This window comes from Triturus cristatus, chromosome 7 (genome assembly GCF_964204655.1).
Source record: "Triturus cristatus chromosome 7, aTriCri1.1, whole genome shotgun sequence".
NCBI classification, from domain to species: Eukaryota; Metazoa; Chordata; class Amphibia; order Caudata; family Salamandridae; genus Triturus; species Triturus cristatus.
Window position 1 is genome coordinate 225971957 of NC_140590.1, and position 20413 is coordinate 225992369.

The 20413-nt window shown below is 49.2% G+C and overlaps 1 protein-coding gene across 1 annotated transcript in view; it reads left to right on the forward strand.

Moving 5' to 3' along the window:
- LOC146809271 (alpha-tectorin-like) overlaps positions 1-20413 on the forward strand; it is a 324857-nt gene that overhangs the window by 122828 nt on the left and 181616 nt on the right. The window contains exons 7-10 of the mRNA XM_085616088.1: positions 12227-12386; positions 14642-15051; positions 18290-18854; positions 19272-19870. Of these exons, the coding sequence (XP_085472214.1) occupies positions 12227-12386; positions 14642-15051; positions 18290-18854; positions 19272-19870 (1734 nt within the window). The remainder of the gene's footprint in view (positions 1-12226; positions 12387-14641; positions 15052-18289; positions 18855-19271; positions 19871-20413) is intronic.

A 20413-nucleotide genomic window follows, 5' to 3' on the forward strand; every position in this document is an offset into this window, starting at 1 on the left:
TTTCTTCCATTGCTAGCCTCTTATCTTCCTTTTCTTTTTCCAACTTTGCAAGCTCCCACCTTAGTAACCTCTCCTCTCTCCTGTCCTCATATTCCTCCGGCGAGGCACTCCTTCTAGACACACTACTACCTGCCCCAGAACGTCTCCCTGGCGACAAGGTTTCACTGACATCAACATGCAGCAGGTCTAGTTCTCCTGACGTGCCCGCCTCCCCTAAGGCCCCTTGCTCCTCTGGCTCCTCGTCCCCTTTCCTCTCTGGGTGGGCTAATACCCATGCTTGTAAGGCTTTACGGAGCTCTTCTCCTTTGGCTCTCTTCCCAACTGCCACCCCCATCCCCTGACAGAAACTCCTCAGCTGAACCACCGAGTATTCCTCTATGTTGGCTAGCTGGAACTCCATTCTGACAGGTGGGGACCCAGACAATATGAGTGAATATCAGGACGTAGGTAACAACTAGGGCAATCCTCTGGGCACACCGTTAGACAGTAGGGGCCACCTGGCTATGCTTGCTAAAACAATAGGTGTCCAATTGCGGCGTACTCTGCTTCACTGAAGGGTGCTGCACAACTACAGGTTTGTCATCCCACCGCTGAGCACCAAATTATGTTGGAACTGGGGTTGCCAATTCACAAAGGTAGCCTGGCTCGTGGCAGGAAGGCTCCCGAAGGCCTCTGGTGTAACGTAGTCGTACAGCACGCACATCCAACCAAGCAGAGTTACGCACGCAATGATAACACACCACACCACTTGGGTTTAAAAACAAAACCTTTTATGTAGTAGGTCGTAGCAGGAAGTGATTTAGCATAAATTCATTTGTATCTATAAATAACTCCTATTCAGAAAATTAGCATGGAATCATTACTATCTGCGGATAACATATGTAATTCATTAGCATAAACTCATTACTATCTTCGAATAGCATAAGCAATAGATTAGCATGGATTCATTACTGTCTGTGAACAACTTATGCAGTAAAACAACATGAATTCATTAATCCATTAGGTATATCATATAGAGGAAATCAGCATGAAATCATTAATATCTGTGAACAACTTATGCCGTAAATCAACATTAATTCATCAATCCACTAACTCTTCAACCCGCTCTTCTAGTGACACGATAACTGGGGTTCTTATCCCCTTGTAACAGGAACGATCTGGTATGGCTTACAGTCACCTCAGTGGAAAAGGGGGGTTCCAGATGGCACATTGGCGCTGTCCTAGTGGCTCTTTCCCCACCTCATACACTCGATGTGCTAAGGCCCGGGATGTCCCACTTCTCCCGGCGTGTCCTCAGCACCCTCGGCCCAGTCTTAGACTTTCCCGGGGAGGGGCGGATGCGGGGGCTGCCTCCGGTGAGACTGGAGACTTCTCGGCAGCCCTCCCGCGCTGTTGGGATCTCCGCCCCCCTCCCCGGGGATGTTACCTGTTCTCTTCGGCCCTCCGGGGCCCTTGCGCAGGCCTCTACGATGTCAGGGAAGTCCCGGAGTCGCTTCACCCCCGCCGTTGCAGTGCCGCTCGCAGGGAGTGCTTACGGCGCTCTGTGGAGGCTGGACGTGGGCGGGAGCGGGGGCGAGGCCTGAGACGCGGCCGGCGCTCTCGTCACGTGATAGAGGGGGGTTTCCTGGGAACGGCTGCGATCGTCAGGGGATAACACCGCCTATTTCTCCTCAGCGGACGCGGGGCCCTCGAGCGGGGCGGCCGGCCCTCCTGACAGTGGCAGTCACCTAGGGCAGCAGCGGTGAGTCTGGGGCACCCGATTACGTCTTGGCTCTCGTGCTGCAGGACTCGGGCAGCGGCGGTGTATCGGGGCACTTAGCGCTTCCCAGCCTTAGGGGGATGTAGGTGCTTCAAAGAGTTAGTTCGACGGGGCTCAGCGCCTCAGGAAGGTTACGGCGCTCTTCAGAGTTAGCGCCTCAGGTGTCAGCGCCTCAGGGGGGTTACGGCGCTCTTCAGGTATAGCGCTTCAGGAGGTTTCTGGCATAGCGCTTCAGGAGGTTTCTGACATAGCGCTTCAGGAGGTTTCTGACATAGCGCTTCAGGAGGTTTCTGGCATAGCGCTTCAGGAGGTTTCTGACATAGCGCTTCAGGAGGTTTCTGACATAGCGCTTCAGCAGTTCTTCATAGCTGATGATTCCTTATGGCGCTGATGGTACACGGCCCTTTCTCCTGACAAGGGGTTAGTTAGTCAGTTCGGGGGATGGGGGTTTGAGTAGGAGGCTGCTGCCAGTTAGGCCTCTCCTGATGGTCCCTAGGGGATTCCCTCACACTGGGCCAGGTCAGTGGGTTTGGTCAGGTATCCTCACGCAGCTCAGCGGGCAAGGCCTAGACCTAGTCACCCCTAGTGGTATAGGTGCCCCCTCCCCCTTCCGCCTAAACTCCAGCACAGGGTCCCCCCCAGGTCAGTGGTACCTCATCAACTCACTAGAAAGTTTCCCGCCCTTTCTATTTATACTCCCAGGTCAGGTGACCTCCCTCTATTCCGGAAGGTTCCAGGGCCTTCTACATTCTAGGGATGGTCAGGGGAACCAGGCTAGTGATGTCACAATACCTAAGGGTTCTAGGCAGCTCCTGGCAACTAGGGCGCTACTTGAAAGACCGCTCCACAGTAGCAGGGGTCTGGGGCAGCCATCTTAGTGGTAGAGAGCACCTGCACCTTAACATTGACCAGCAATGGTAAGGTGCCCGAAGACCTAGAGCCAACCAAAAAGAGGGTGGAAAAATGAGGCAAGGGCGAAAAAACACAGGGAAGGTCACCCTAGGGCGGACAGGTCTAACACATACCATGTGTGTTAACGATGCAGTCGGCCACAGTGGAGCAGCAACCTTCAAAATAGCCAAAAATCCCCAAGTAAATTTTAAACATGTTTACCTTCTTACAAGCGGAGGCGAGCACAGCGTAAATAATCTTCTAGTTATTTTATTTTTTTCAGCAGCATATCGAGAGGAGAGTGGCTCATGGGAGTAATTCATGCCAGCAGAACTCATGCTGGACGCTCGTAATAGATGTCTATCGCTCCATAAGTCCTTGCGATCAGCTTCAAGTGTGTTGTTTCGTCTTCTCTTTCTGCTTGGGTTTCCGTTCGGCTGCGTGTAACATGAGCATCACATGAGTTAACAAAGGGGTCCCTCACGCACAGTGATTACTGAAAGGTTGGTGGGGGGCAGTACTGCTGAGCATGTCTTCTAAAGCTACCACTACCTGCCTGCTGCCTTCTTTGGGGACGCGTCCTTAGTCAGGGACGCATAGCTGCTATGACCCAGCGCACCAAGGCGGCCACACACCGAGCAGGAAGCAGCAAGTGTGAAATATTCTGAGGGTTTAAGTGCTGGTGCTGGTGCCAAGTCCTGTATCTTTAAGAATCACCAAAAAGGCATTCCAGAATGCTGCTTTGTTTTATGATGTCTGCTTGGGTTTGGAGACCTTATGTGATGTCATTCACTGAGCTAAATGCAGGACAAGTGATCAACCCTTGTGATGAGTGTTGTCATTGAGCTGCTCTCAGTCATATAGATGAATTAACATCTAGGAATCAAATCATGTGGTTATTTTGTGTTATGTCATCATATGGTGTGGTAGCCCCGATTACTTACCGGTATCCTTCATTACTCCGAGTATAGTCTTCCTCGCCACATGATTAACAAATAGAGCTTCAGCTCCACACCAGAACCCTCCAAAGCAAAAAAAGTCAGCCTCCCATGCCTCCCATCCCTTCCCAATATGGCCGACCCATTAGACCCATGACCTCTATAAGAGGCGGGTCGGCCCAACCCATCAGCCTGAAACTACCAAGCACAAACATGAAGCCGATAGCCAGACAGGGAGGGAGGGATGGAAACTCATGTGGCGAGGAATACTATACTCGAAGTAATGAAGATTACCGTTAGTCTTCCTCGCCACATGATTAACAAAGTGAGCATATACCAAAGCCAAGCGGCTTCATGGAAACTCACAGGAAACCAACAGACCAGAAAGGGACGCCCACGAAAGAGGGCAAACCCAACAGATCCGAAGATTGGAAGGACCACCCAAGAGAGGCTACCACAAGCAGGAAGAACCAGCCCAGGACAGAAAGACACCGGGAAGGCCGAAAACCAGGACCCCAGAGACACGAAGTGCCGCCAGAAAATCCGCCCCAAGCAAAGCCGAAGGAGGACAGAGAAGGCACGGAACCAGACCGCACGGAGCCAAAGGCAACTGCAAACAGGGCCCAGAACAGAAAGCAGCAAGCCGGTCCAGACACACCAAGACTGCCCAATGGACAGCCAAAAGTGAGAGGGGAGCAAAAAAACCCAGAGAGAGGAACTGAAAGAGAGACGCAGTCCGACAAACACAGCCACACCGCAAGGATGAGCACCACCCGCGAGAGAGCCGAAACCACCAGAGGAACGGGGCAGCGGAACCAGACGTAATCAAACAGACCGGGAAGAGCCGCAAGAACGGTAAGGGGTGCAAAGGAAACCAGCACGCCGACCGAACAACCAAAATAAGGAGGCTCACCACAACCACACCCGCAGGAAGAGAAACAGGTGGAACACAGACCCCAGTCACACAAAGGACCCCCCGGAAGGGATCGCGACACCAAGGAGAGAACCCAGGCAGGCACATGGCCAAATGGACCCAGGAAGGAGCCGGAAGTGACACCGAAGAGACTCGGCCACCAAGGGAACCCAACCAGCCAACAGCGAAAAGCCCAAAGGGTCGCCCACGTCCGGCAGGAAGGCAAATGCAGCGTGGCTGCCTGAGACCACCCCGCACAGGGACCAAGTAACCCAACCAGCCAACACGTTGCAGAAGAAGGAAGCGAGCCCCCGAACCGAGCATACAGCCAGCCAACAACCGGGCCCTGCCCAGCCCAACAAAGAAGGACCGACAGGAACAGGAGCGCACAGGGAGAAAAAGCCACAGGCAGAAACCCACCAAAGGTGAGGAGGACAGAAGGGCAGGACGAAACGAGCCAGAGCAATGCCAAGACTCCCAGGGAGCCCCCTGAGCCAACAGGCCCCGGGACCCCAAAACCAGGGACAAAAGACGAGGACACAAATCCACATCAGAGGCGCAGGGCCCCGCCAGGGAGAGGAGAACCAGGAGACCCAGCACCCCACAGCACCGCCGGAAACAAAAACCAGCAAGGGAAATCCAGAAAGCAGGGGCAGGACACAAAACCCACGCCCACAGAGGCACAACACGGACCAATCAGCAACAGGTCCCGAGACAACCACCGCAGCAGGAGACGCCAATGGAGAAAGCCTACAGCACCCGGCAGACCCAGGCCGTCACCCATCCAGGTACCAAGCAGGCCCGAACATGCCGAACATCAGAGAACAGATGAGGACAGGTGTTGCCAGGGTGGAATGGCTTACTCAGCACTCATGCGAGCACCACCAACAGGACAAAGCCCAGGCCAGGCCAAACAAGCACAGAACCCCTGGAAAAAAGGACCCCAGGAAAACGTGAAGCCGGGAGCCCAGACGAGAAAGCCCAAGAGTCAACACCGGGGACCTAAAAGAAGCACTGCACGAGAGCCAAAGAGAACACGAGCATTCAGGAAAGTATGGCCGGAGCCAAAAGCGACCCAGGCAAGGACAGCACTATTGCGCCAAAAAGTCAACAGGGGCGTACCCCTCAAACACCCCGGAGCACGAGGCAGGGTACAAACCTCCCAGAAAGCAACAAAGAAGCCCCAGCAAGGCAGGGACAAACCTCAGAGAAGCCAAGGAATGACAAACAGAAGCCAGATGGGAAACCAGCCATCAGGGGGACCCACCGACCCAGAACAGATCAGTATCCCAAGCATGCCCCCCAGTAAGGCAAACGCCACCAACACTCGGGAAGGAGGCACCAGAACAGAAAGACCACCGGCCGCACCAGGAGACAGGGCGGGAAGGGAGTCACCGGGGCAACAGAAAGGAACCAAGGAAAGGCCAGAGGCACCGAGACCAACAGGAAGGGGAGGATCCGCTAAGGACAGACAGCGGACACATCGGCAGCCAAAACACGTCCCAGGGAAGGCCCCCACCAAGGCAGACAACCCCAAACGGAATAGCCGGGGGGCCAAATGAAACCCGATGAACAGGACCCGCTATAGAAGGACTAGCGAGAAAAAGCGACCCAGCAACCAAAGGCCAGAATGCACTCCCAAGTAGAGGAGAGCACAGAATCCCCGGCCCGACCAAGCAGGCACCACCCAAAGGCAGTAGAGCAACCGAAGAGCCACAGCTCCATGGACAGGAGCAGGGGAGCTCAACAACCGGCAACCGGAGTGGCCAGGCAGAGGGCAGGATCCAAGGAACCGTGCCATCCAGGACGAGAGGAGAGGCAACAGAAAGGACCACAACAAAGCCCCTAACCCCAGGAGGCGGGAAGAAGCACGGCGACAGCAGGAAGCCGCCAGGAAGGGGGAGCAGGAGCCGCCTGCCTAGACAGGGAGCAGGAGGAGGAGGGAACGGCAAAGCTGCGGCCCTGGACAAGACAGGGCGAGACCACCAGGACCAGGCGACCACCGACGCTGCCCAGAGACGGACGGACAGGAGCCAACCGCAGCCTGCCCCATCAGATACGCCGCAGCCCAAAGCCCCCGGAAACCCCCGGAGGACGTCCAACAAGGTAAGGACCGGGACAGACCCCGCACAACGGAGGATGGAACAGGAGCCCACAAGATGCGAGGACCGCAGGCCCGAAGCCCGGAAGGGACGACGGAGACAGGGACAACACACCAAAAAACGAAGCCGTGGCCCTGCAACACCCAAACAGTCGAAGCATGGACCACCACCAGCACGTACATGAAAGGCAAACAAAGAAGCAACCCCACAAAACGCGTAGAACCACAAAGAGTTACAGCAAAGAGCAAGTCCACCCATGAGCAACTCGGCGCTGAAAATCAGATGTCCACAGACACCCAACACAATGGCACCCCTCATCACGACCCCAGAAGGACGAAAAGGACATGTGGACCTGCTGGGAGTAGAATATTTTCCCTCATTTCGAAAATATTTCCCAACCAAACTGAAGGAAAACCATTGCCTACACCTGTAGACCGAGCAAACAGTGACATGGAAAGGCCAGGGATTGAACCCCAATCTACAGAGTAAGAGTCTAAAACCCTAACCATACGGCCAGAGTGACTCAGTTTGGTCAAGAGGCCAAACACAGGCGCCCGTAGTGGACGCAACAGACCAGCAAGCCACCAGCCCAACAGAACACAACAACGCACCCTTAGCACAAAGAAAGAGTAAGAAGAGCCCAACGGAGCAACATGACTTGCATGGTACAGTAGCCAAGAGTGAGGAACACACAACTGGAGGAGCAAGAGCCAGCACCCCCAACCACCAGCAACAACATAACATGCGCACCAGCAAAGCAAAGCAAAGCAAAGCTTACATAAACCGAAAGGCCCTAGGCGCAGAACAACAGATGTCCATCGTAACCCAACTCAAAGGCACACATCCCATCGACCTCAGAAGGACGAAGGGCTGAGCGTACCCCCGGGATCCGAACCGGCGACCATGAGGGCAGATGCAGGCCCCTGCAGGGGATGCATGGGACCATCGAGCTATCAGACCCGGCCCCGGCCCCAGGCCTACACCAAGAAATAACACTCCCCAGAGTACCCAATGGCCGAACCAGGACAGGCAGGCGTCTAACCCAACCATTACCCCCACACTGCCGTAGATCATGTCGACAGAGCCGTAGCGCGATAAGGACCTACCGCGCATGCGTGTGTGCCAGACACCGCAAACCACCAACAACCCAAAAAGCTACGCGCAGGAAAGTGAGAGGACCGGCGCCACTCCAGGGACACCAGCAACCTGCACGACCCCGGACCGAGGAACGGGTGAGTGACCACGGGACCGGAATTACCGCGGAACCTGGGAGGAAGCGCGCCCACCCCGGGAACAGAAGTGAACGATCAGGGCAGGGCGCGCTGATTAAACATCACATCAAACCAACGCGAAGCCCTCTCGCACCCGGCCCCAGGGGCCGGGACCACGCAGATGCAGGCGACCCACTGAGGCCCGCCAGGACTTCAATAGAGGCGAAAGGCAAGGGCCAGGCCGCAGTAATTACAAACTCCCCAATCACATTGAGGCCCGCAAGCGACCAACCAATTCCTAGGCTGGGCGGGAATGTATCTCCCAGAGACACTACAGAGACCGCGCTTCGTGTTGGCAATATGCACTGTCACTGCCCCGGTACGATGGGTTGGGCGAGCAACCAACCCCAAGGAGTCGCAAGGCATATGAAAGCCGAGAGATGGAAGTAAGCCAACCTCCGGCGTGAGCACCGCCCTCGCCAGCCGCAACGCCTCGAGGGGCAGGCGGGCGGCGCGATCAAAGAGCAGGCACAAAACAAACAAGTACAGCCGCCGCAGTGCCACGAAATAAAAAAAAAGAAAGTTCACTCGGTTCACTGTAACCCCAGGACCTGGCTGGATCCCGTGCATTGTCACGCCGCCTCTACTATTTGCAGCATCGCTTGGACCTTTAAACTTTGGAATAACCATCCTCTCATCTAGCGTACCCTGTCTCCAATTGGCTAACATTGGTGCCCGTGGCTCCGGCCGGATCGTGCATTCGCCTTCCAGCTCATACTAGTGAACCTTCACTGTACTTGATCACCACAGTTGCCCCTGTCACTGAACGGCTCGTGTTCTCTCACGAATACAGGCAATTTCGTTCACAATCAGGCATGTACACATTAATGTCCTGATGATGATCCTGGTACTCCTCTGAAAGGATTGAAACGTCGTCGACCCCCTCTAAAATAGCATGCACGTTAATCCATTGTGTTGAAAAAGTGCACTAGCTGTTTTGAAAAAGTTTACAACATTGGATAATCTAAAAAGCTCCTTTTCTGTCTTGCCTGAAATGCCTTGTTTGTTTTGTTAATGTTATTGTTCTAAATTGGACACAGGACTGTGTCCCACAAGTATTTTGTTCCTATATTTATGCAATTTTTATTTGAATAATTAAATCGGTTGTCCGGCTGGACTTCCAGAATATAGCATCGATTCTGAACTATATTTATCTAATCATTACCCCAACTATTTGAGGACCATTGTTGTTTGTACTGCAGCGCCACCGAAGGCACGCGAGCAGCAATAAACCGGGCACAGGGCAGAGGGAGTACCACCAAAGGACAGGCCGTACAGAGAGCTCCAACGAGCAGAGGCAGGGCAGAGCGCCAGCTCCCATCATAATCCGTACCCTGGCCACCCCCACTGTAAACCCATGGCCTGCTGGAGCAGGGCCCAACCGGCCAGAACACCGGGGGAAAGGGGGGAATAGAGCCCCAGATCCTAGGGTCCGCTAGAGCAGGATCTCCAACCTGAGACCCATGTACCTGCTACCGCAGGCACCACTTGCCTGACGCATCTGGAGAGACGTGCGCAGAACTAAATAAACAGGCTGATGGGTTGGGCCGGCCCGCCTCTTATAGAGGTCATGGGTGTAATGGGTCTGCCATATTGGGAAGGGATGGGAGGCATGGGAGGCAGACTTTTTTTGCTTTGGATTGTTCTGGTGTGGAGCTGAAGCTCACTTTGTTAATCATGTGGCGAGGAAGACTAACGAGGAGGTGATCTTCTGTTTCTTTGCAATGACATCATGAAATGCTGTAATAATCTGTAATGGCTTCTGGTGGTGCAGCAGTAATGACATGACGTGCTGTTGTATAGTATTTGTAACCGCGTGTTCTGTCCTGCCATTATACTGTAATGTCATATTGTTAGGAGTCCTAGCATTGCATACAAGAAAATAGCAACTAGACAAGCACTTACAGCTGTACTACGCAAGCCATGTTAGGGGTAGTAAGCGCTGGTATCACACCTATACCATTAAAGCTTGCTCTGCCTCTTAATAAGATAAATTCATGCCTTCAAGAAGCGCTTCGCCCCTCCCTCCACCTCCCACATAGCCTCACTGGAAGGGCCACCCTGCCCAATAATCATGTCTCGCTCTTGTGTGTCTCTTCTATACTCTCTTGCACAGCGCCTAGTAGCTTCTCAGCTAGGTTCACATTATAGAGATAGCCGTTATGGATGCATGTTAGGATGTGTTATGTTGTTATGGTATTTCGTATTATGAGATTCTATTGTGAAGTTAAGATTTGTTGTGGTGGGATGCAGACATAGAGTTCTTGTGTATTATGCTACAGTATATTTTGTAAAGGTATATTATCGCAATACTGTAATTTATATCATGATATCGTATGTAATGACATTAATATGTTACTGTGCTGTGCTGTGATGGTATGTTGTTTTAATGTGATGATGTGAGCTGATGTTTGTTACAATGTTGCGATATGATGTGTTGTGGTACGGTGAGACTGGGTTTTGATGGGTTTTGATGTGGTATATCACAGTGTGTTATGTTATCATATAACTTTTAATCTTAACGGTTATTGGCTCTTTCGTATAAGTTACTTATGTTTGAAATAGTCTGTTATCTATGCCTATTAACTTCCTCAGCCCTCATCCATGGCCATCCCATCTTAAACCAAAATATCTACTCTCTTCTGAGTCATACTCTGCATATCCAGTGGTCTGAAGTTACCAGTGTCTGACACTATTCAAAACACCTAATTAAATACAAGATAAATAAATTCATGCCGTGATGGTGGGTTGCAGTGTTGTGCTGCTATGGCAGTATGTTGTTTTAATGCAATGCTATGTTTTCTTGTTATGGTGTTACAATGTTTTGTTATAAGATTATGTTCTGATTCATGCTTTAACATGTTGTGGTGTAGTCTTAGGGTGATTTGATGTTGCGCTCATTGCTGTGGTACATCATGGCATTATACACTCTGCAGGATTTATAATACACCAGTATGGAACCGAAATGCCATACAACAGGCTTTTTCACTGATGAGAGTAATGCTTAATATTTAAGCATTTGACCTATTTCTGTTAAAAAACGTGAATTTAATATATATTTGATAGAAAGAGTAAACATTACAGTGTCTTGTGGTTCTCCACATTGAGTACACTGTTACTGAAGTCTAAAATGGTGCATGCCGTGTTCCCTTCCCTCACTTTTGTTTGCCGGTAAGTGGCAGTCTTTCTTCTGTTTCTATAATGGATGCTCGATGTTGTGCAACTTGAAGTGGTTGCTCGCTGCTGTTGGGGCTGCTGGTGTCACCGAGTCACCCGCGCCTGCTCAGCTGGTGGGAAATAAAAATAAAGCCATAACCATAATTCAGATGCCGCCTAAGACTCCTGGTACCTCGTGCCACTGCACCTAATGCACTAAATAGAGTTCTACCCCGGCATGTATGCCCACTTGTTCATTACTTTATGCTCTGTAACTGACTGAATGTTTCTAAATGCTTGTATTCATTTTTATTGAGGAAGATTATGAGTACATTCCTTTAGCACATGTCTGAAACAAGTAACCTTTAAGCGCTGGTCATCCGAGGAAGAAATAGATGCTTCCCGGTGTACCGCACAGTGGCAGCCAGCACAGGTAAGAGTGGTAGGGTGGGGGGACGTGTACAGACGATTGGTTAGTTAAAGTTAAAAAATCAATAAATAAAACCACTTACCTTGCGTTCGCTGCATCGCCGAGTCAGCGATGCTGCGAGCGCAAGGTAAGTGGTTTTCTTTATTTTTTATTTCATTTTAACTAACCTGTTGTCTGTCGACTTGCCCCCCCACCACCCCACCTCTCTTGCCTGTTTCAGCCGCCACTGGTACTGCACCCTTTTCTCTGCTTCGTTCACAGTACATCAGCAAATGTTGTTCTACCCACAATATGTGCTTCATAGCTAAATACTTATAGGGTCCCAAAGGCGAGTTCGATTGCATTGCAAATGCTTGTTAATAATGTCCGCACATAAGGAGCGCGCCTGGACCATTATCCGTATGCCGGTGGGAGAGTCCATTGATCACGACTGTGCGAGCACATAGAATTCAATATACTACAACTGTCACTGTGTTATGTACAAGACGCTTTTCACATCCCTGTACCTTTGCAAAGTTTTAGAAAAAACGAATTTCATTGTCCTTTGCATCTTAGTTCACCACTAATAGATTAACTTTGTTTTTTCTTTTAATGTTGGTAACCTTATTAAATGGCTCTAATATTTTTTATCCCTGTCTGCCTTATTCATAAAAATCTTGTCAATGTTTTGGCAAAACCTCAACTACCAGCAAAGCAATATTCGGCCATTGCGTGAATCCAATATGCTTGTGGTGACTTATTGCTTTTCTGCCCCCTCCCCCCACAGGCTGGCTTTAACAGTGGAGGCTCCTCCCACTACTTCAGTATCCCAGGATCAAGGACAGCAGACATCTTAAATGTTGCATCTACAAGTAATGTCAACACCCCAGGAGTGTGGGCGTTCCAAGTGGACACCTTTCAAAGTGCGGGCGGCTGCGTGTATAATGGTGAGACAGCTTCTATCAGCTGGTTTAAGTGTTCTTATCTTACATATCACATAGCAGATGGCAATGGGTTGCAGACTTGAAACTTTATAAAGATGAGGGATGGCAGCGGTGTTAGTATGCCACCCACTGGCAGCACCAAATCATTGCAAATCACTTGAAAAACTGCTCTTTTAAGTAAATGTGGAGTAAATGGCACATTTCTATTTTACCTAAGTAGGTTAGCCTCAGTTCATTCCTCTCACGATGGCAGACCCAGGTAGTGACAGTAAAAGGGTGGTCTTAGATTTTGCAAGATTAGTTCCACTGTATGAATGTAGATACAAGCTGTATATCAACTAGCCCCGGGCGTAGACCTCCGCTCCGCCCACGGAATGTGGCGATATTTGCCTCTACAGCGTTCCGTGGAGAATGTGGAGAAGGCAAATCTCTGCACACTCCGCAGCGTAGCGGAGTTGGCCAGCCCCAGCCTCCACCCCCCTATATTATTAACAATAAATTACACAACTAATAAGTAAATTTAAACCACTTACCTGAACTGCGGTGTTCCCGGGCTGCCCTCCTCCTCTTCATCAACATTTCTGCTAATTCTTGTGAAAACTGTGAGAAATGCACATGCGTGGGCGCGTGCATGTGCAGTTTTTGCAAGAATTAGCAGAAACGGCGATGAAGAGGAGGGCAGCCAGGGGACGCCGCAGTTCAGGTAAGTGGTTTAAATTTACTTATTAGTTGTGTAATTTATTGTTAATAATGTAGGGGGTGAAGGCGGGTGGTGTAGCGGGGCCACGCGGAGGGCCACCAGGGCCACAGTGTTTGTTCGTACCTCTGTGGCCCTCCGCCTACCCCACTACACCCAGGGTTAATATCAATCCAGATTGTAGCCCTAAAGCCGTGAAGTGCTGTACATTGCATGGTGACAGTAACAATGGCTGAAACAGATCATATTCAAGATGCTTGTAAAAAGAAGCGCTTGTAAGGTGCATATACCAGGAATGGAAGGAGTTTGTGTGGCACATGGAGGAACAAGGAAGTTTAGGTGGTGGAGGCAGGCTTCTTCATTGGTGTTTGATATCTGTGGATGTCCTGTGTAGTGCATGAAGATGGCATTTACATGGAGGGGGTGTATGACAGCAGGGTAAACAACAGGAGAAATAAATAATATGACGTGATGAAACTCCTCTAAATCCTGTTCTTTTAGGTCTTCTAATTTCCACTTATTACCTAATGGAAAACTTAGCATGCATTGGCGCAGTTGGCCATGCCTCATGCACACATTTTCATCCATACATTTATTGCTGTGCATGGGCACAAATTTCCTACTTTGGCCTATTCTCCAAATGTTCTAGGAGTACGCCTGGAGAGATACGCCACTTTCATCTTTCCAGTCGCACCCCAGAAAAAGTCACTTGACTTCTATTTGTTTTCTAAGTATAGTCCTTTCCCCGGTTCTGTACTGGTATTTTCCCAGTGTCGAACTGTATGCACAGTTCTACATTGTAGTAAGGCAGCGCTGCTATGCAAGTGTACATGTTTTCTTTTCCGAACTACTCGGTGGAAAACCCTTTTTGCTCCATGGAGAACCACCTCCACGTGCACCCCCAATGAAGTTTGGAACGTTCTGTTCTCGTATCACTCTTGAAAAAGTTTTACTGCCTCCCTTGAGTTTCAGGGTTTTCACGGCAAAGAACTCCTTGCACAACCCACTCACCATCTACGGTGTGCGATTTGTTTGTGTATGATACCATGCCAATGTAAGGTAGCAAATACACAAGAGTACATGAATGGTCAACACTCAGACAACCTTTTGTCAATGGATATCAATGATGGTAATTCCAGTTATTTTTGATTGCAAAACCACATTAATGATCAAACGTTCTTTTGTGAATCTGGTGCTGTCCTTATTGTATGCATATAGAGTTAATACAGATATAAGGTTACATAGAGGATACTTTGCAGTATGCACAGTGTACCTTAATCAGTTGTATATCTGGAAAAGGCTTGGTGCAAACACAAGGGCTTATTTACAAGCCCCTTGCGCCGTCGGTGTGTCACATTTAATATGGATAAAGTGACGTACCAGTGGAGTAAGGGGCTTGTAAATAATCCCCACAGTCTGCTGGTGAATCTGTGACTTGTATAAGTGAAAAGGTAATACAAAGGCCAAGTTTGCAGGACAGCAACATGAGGTCAATTCTAATGAAATATCACACAGGACACAGAGACTTTATTTAATGCTAATATGTCTCATTCTATTCCAGGGGCTTTTCTCAGAGCAGGCACAACCTTTTGGAACACCACCTTGTGCCAATTCAAATGCAAGTGTCTAGACATGGGCATAATCACTTGTGAGACACAACCCTGCGTTTCCTATGAAATCTGCAGGTCCGAAGCAAATTACTACAGCTGCCAGGCCACGGGCAAGAAGACCTGCCTGGCCTCCGGGGATCCACACTTCACCTCATTTGATGGACGCTACTTTGATTTCCAGGGCACATGCACCTACCTTCTCTCCCACTTGTGCCGTAGCAACTCCAACCTCACCTACTTCCGCGTCGAGGCCAAGAACGAGAACCGTGGAAATGCAGAAGTGGCGTGGGTCAAGCTTGTGCGCGTAGTGACATACAGCAATGAAATCGTCATGAGCAAAGGCCTGAGTGGGGAAGTCTATGTAAGTAACCCGTAGTCACCATAGGAGCTACTTAAACGTGTAACATAACCCTCTGAACCTTTGCACCACTTTCCAACTAAACGTTTATCTGAAAAGTTTACAGTTTTGTACCTTCCCATGATGCTGTCTGGTTCATTCTGCACCTCAATCACCACCTAACACCACATACTTACTTCTCCAAATACAACAATGTATCCTTTTAGGCAGGGCACAAGTCCTAAAAAAAGAAGTGGGGGGACTAACCAAGTTATGCAGTATGCAAGTGACATTGTAGCGCAACATCACTGCGTGGCATCACAGGAAGGGACAATACAGTAAGTGGCATCACAACCTATGAAGTCACAGGAAGTGACATCACAAGAAGTGGCATAAGATCTTAACACCTCACATGTGTTTCATAGGTCTATCATGTGTACATTTGAGCACATTACAAAATTTAACATATTAGATTTTGTATTGGGGTTGTGCCAAAAAAGTGATGCAACCCTGACGCAAAGTGTGAGCCTCAACTTATGCATTTATTTTTTAAGACTCAGCCACAAAGAAATTGGCAACAAGGAGAAAGGTGGGAGTAAATGTATTCTGCCTAATCGGTTGCAAAATCTGTATTTTAAAATATCTTATGGGTTTAAGGCACCTTCTGCAGTGATGTTTGTGTGCCCAGAAAATCTCAATGAACAATAATAATGGTAATCTATCTTTGGAGGGTAATACATTTGCTGGAGAAATCTGTTTTCTGTAGTCCTAGTTTTGAATCAAAGTAGCATAGAGGGTTAATATGTATCCCGCAAAGCACATCATGTAACATGTAGACAACAGATTTGTATTTTATGCAGCTAGGTAAGTGGGTTACTGCTTTCAACACAAAGATTGTTTTGTTATTTGCAGTTCCTAAGATGTAATGCTTCTAATATAGCCTAGTGAACTATTAAGGACATGTGGCAACAACTCCATGATTCATTGACAATGTATAACATGTTAGTGTATGATGGTAAGCGTTCTGAGACTGTGGAATTGAATGAATTGTGCTATAAAAGAAATAAAACAAAATAGTGGTATTTAAATTGTTATTTGTGAAAATACTGGGACAGATCAACACATCTGACATACTTACAGGTCATGAATATCTCTTATGCCTCTTTTTAATACCTGTGAAGTAATACCAAGCTATGAGCCTTTGTTTCTCTCCATTGCATTTGCACCTAAGTGTGAGGCTCAGCTAGCTCACAGCCAGCATAGTGGAACAAATAAAGGCCCGACGGCCCTAAAGTTTTACAGCAAACAAATGATGGACGGAATGCTGACAATGCAAACATTCTCCCCCAGTCAAAAGATCTGGGTTAAATCCATTGTTCTTTTGCTCACTACACCTCCCCAGTTTGGACCCAGCCATATGCAAATCAGTCCTGACCCCGTGGCCCATGAGAACAGTCCAGACCGAACTGCCAGGCCAGGTCCTCCCTGACCCGGAAACAAGCATCCTGGGACCAGTTTCAGGGTATGTCCCCCTTCTTCAGCCAGGCTAGCTTGAATCCAGTGACACAGTGAGCAAGGGACCCCCGTATGGGCATACCCATCCCACTTAATGCGAAAAGTGTTACAGCAAACAAATGATGGACGGAATGCTGACAATGCAAACATTCTCCCCCAGTCAAAAGTTCTGGGTAAAATCCATTGTTTTTTTGCTCACTACACCACCCCAGTTTGGACCCAGCCATATGCAATTCAGTCTTGACCCCGTGCCCCATGGGAACAGTCCAGACCGAACTGCCAGGCCAGGTCCTCCCTGGACCGGAAACAAGCATCCTGGGACTGGTTTCAGGGTATGTCACCCTTCTTCAGCCAGGCTAGCTTGAATCCAGTGGCACAGTGAGCAAGGGACCCACGTCTGGGCATACCCATCCCACTTAGGGCGAAAAGTGTTACAGCAAACAAATGATGGACAGAATGCTGACAATGCAAACATTCTCCCCCAGTCAAAAGATCTGGGTTAAATCCATTGTTCTTTTGCTCACTACACCACCCCAGTTTGGAGCCAGCCATATGCAAATCAGTCTTGACCCCGTGCCCCATGGTAACAGTCCAGACCGAACTGCCAGGCCAGGTCCTCCCTGGACCGGAAACAAGCATCCTGGGACCAGTTTCAGAGTATGTCACCCTTCTTCAGCCAGGCTAGCTTGAATCCAGTGGCACAGTGAGCGAGGGACCCACGTCTGGGCATACCCTCTGTACTGGGGTGAATGTATGACATTGTTCTGCATTCTGTCCATCAATTGTTCTTTTTGCATTTGTCACCCCGAGTGGGACGGGTATGCCCAGACATTGGTCCCGTGCTCTCCATGCCACTGGAGTCAAGCTATCCTGGCTGATGAGGGCTGAAAGCCCGAAACAAGTCCTAGGATGCTTGTTTCCAGTCCAGGGAGGACCTGGCCTGGCAGTTCAGGCTGGACTGTTGCCATTGGGTGCAGGGTCAAGACTGATTTGCATATGGCTGGGTCCAAACTGGAATGGCATGGTGAGCAAAACAATCGATGGATTTAGGCCCAGATCTCTGTACTGGGGTGAATGTATGACATTGTTCTTCATTCTATCCATCAATTGTTCTTTTGGCCCTTAAAGGTTTACCTTTGTTTTGTGCCCACTGAAATTTAAATCAACAAAGCCACCTCATCACCCTGGTGTCTTAAAATTGCACCGCAACGAGTTCAGCATATTTCAGTGTGGCCTACTGTTTGCCGGGTGGACAGAGTTGTGGAAATAGTGGGTGGATGCCGTCTACCAGTGTGTACCCCCGACTTGTTTCCTACTTTTAGGAAGAAAGTGTCAATATAGCCCACCTGGTTGAATTGGTGCCTCCTCAGCTCTCTTTCACTTGCAGACAGACGGACATCTTCCCACTGCCATAGTCACACCAGGGGTTGCAGCAGAACACGGACTACCACCTAGGCTTTCTATTCTTCTAGCAGCACACACCCGAACCACAGTCATGTGGCTTATATCTGAAAGGTTAATATTACTATGTGGCTTTTCCATCGACAACCCGATCGTGCAAGGGGAATATTGTGTAAATTGAGATTATTTTTATATGAAATTGACAGTTTTTCTCTTATGTGTTTGGAAATTAATTGAACAATGATCTATTCTGCCCATGTTTAATAATCCGAAGAAGAGTTACTAAACTATCTCACCCTGCCTTGTTTCCTCAAGCTTCTAAAAAATTGTTTCTGTTAACATTTAGGTAAATGGCATTAAGGTTCGTCTTCCAGTGACCCTTCTTGGTGGAAACCTAAAGGCTTATCAGTCCGGCTTCTCGGTGGCCGTCAGCACAGACTTTGGCCTGGTTGTGACCTACGATGGCTTATCCCTCACAACAGTCACCCTTCTGCCCAACTACGCGAACTCCACGTGTGGTCTTTGTGGGAATTTGAACGGCAATCCTTCGGATGACTTCATGACTCCGAGCGGTACTCAGGCGTCCACTGAGGTGCTCTTTGGCAACAGCTGGAAGGTGCCAGATAACGATGCTCTTTGTAGTGAGGACTATACGGAGCCCACATGCACCAGCCAAACCCAGACTCTGTACAGTGGCAGCGCCTCCTGCGGCTTGATGAGGCTCACCACAGGTGCCTTTGCATCTTGTATTCCAGTTCTGTCTCCAGAGAACTTTGTGTCTAGCTGCATTTATGATCTCTGCGCCTCTGGAGGCAATCAGTCCACGCTGTGCAATGCTTTGCAGGCGTACACCGAGCGATGCCAGGCATTAAACATCGCAGTTGGGCAGTGGCGAAGCTCTGGATTTTGTGGTAAGTGATAACCAGATGGGTGAGAAAGAGGTTCTTAATTGCAGAAATGCCCACATTTAAAAAATTTATCAGTAAAAATTGGCTATTTGTGCCATGTTGTATATAAGCCGAGAAGTTTATGGGATAGTTGTTAGTTTTTCTTTTAACTTTTCTAAGCAAAACGAAACATTTTGTGTTGAAAATGTGGCACAACCCATGGAAGGAGAATCTACTATCACAGTTTCTACAGAGTGTGATGCATGTGTGTATATATGGGCAACTGATCGGTTTAGTTAATGGCCATATTGTCAGCCACTACGTGGCAATGAAATCAGTTGTCAAGTTCATTATTACAGTTCAACTACATGGGATGGGACTTGCTTTTGTTGGCTTGGAGGAAAACATCTGTGCCATACTGCATCTGTTTTTATCTTACAGGTGTCTCCTGTCCTGCCAACAGTATGTACCAGACCTGTGGCACGGCTTGCCCATCCACCTGCTCTGATTCCACTGCCAATCTGTACTGCACCCTGCCATGCCGAGAAGGATGCTTCTGCAATAGCGGCTACATCTTTAGCGGTGGTGTCTGTGTTCCTATCAACATGTGTGGCTGCAGAATGAATGGTCAGTACTACAACCTGGGGGATGTCGTCATTGTGACGGACACCTGCAGCCAGAAATGCACCTGCAGACATGCAGCCCAGGACATGGTGTGCGAAGATTACGGCTGCAGTTCTATGGATGAATGCAAAGTTGTGGATGGTGTAAGAGGCTGCTACCCAATACCCTATGGGATCTGCACTGCATCAGGGGATCCCCACTACAGCTCATTTGATGGACGCCTATTCGACTACCAAGGAACCTGTAAGACCACGCTCAGCAGGTATTGTGGAGCTGCTGGAAATCTATTAGACTTTAGTATCAAAGTTGTTAACGAACACCGGACATCCACCAGTGTGGCCTGGACACGATCTGTGGAAATCAGAGTCTATAGCGAGCTGATATCGATAGTTGTCGGTCAGGATAATAAAGTGCAGGTGAGGAGCTAACTCTTACACTCTGTTCACAGCCATGTGTTTTTTCTTTACCAGAGGTTATTCATAATAAATGTTCAGACTGGAATATAATTGAAGCTTTAAATTATATGTGTATTACAATTTATTAGGCACTCATTAAGGCAAGTAACTCCAAATGGGAGCTTTATTGTGTCCCCAATAACCCCTGCACTGTGCTCACTAGAAATGTCATTCAACCCTGAGGTAAAAGACATGAATTGTGCTGGTGGAGTGGTGCCTTATAGGCGGCTACCCCCATTGGGACCTTCAAACCAATACCTGGTCCCCCATTGGCCAGATGTTTTGTCACCCTTTTCTTGGCGTGCTAGCTCTTGAGCCGGTGGGGGCAGCCCCCCTCAGCCCCTTTGTCTCCGGGCGCACTGACATGCCCAAACAGGATTTTCCGGGTCCCCAGATGCTGTTATGGCGCGGCCTGTGAGGCCCCCTCGGGTGGCAGCCTCTTCAATAACCCCTGCACTGTGCGCACTACAAATTACATGCAACCCTTACATTTGCTCCTGCAAT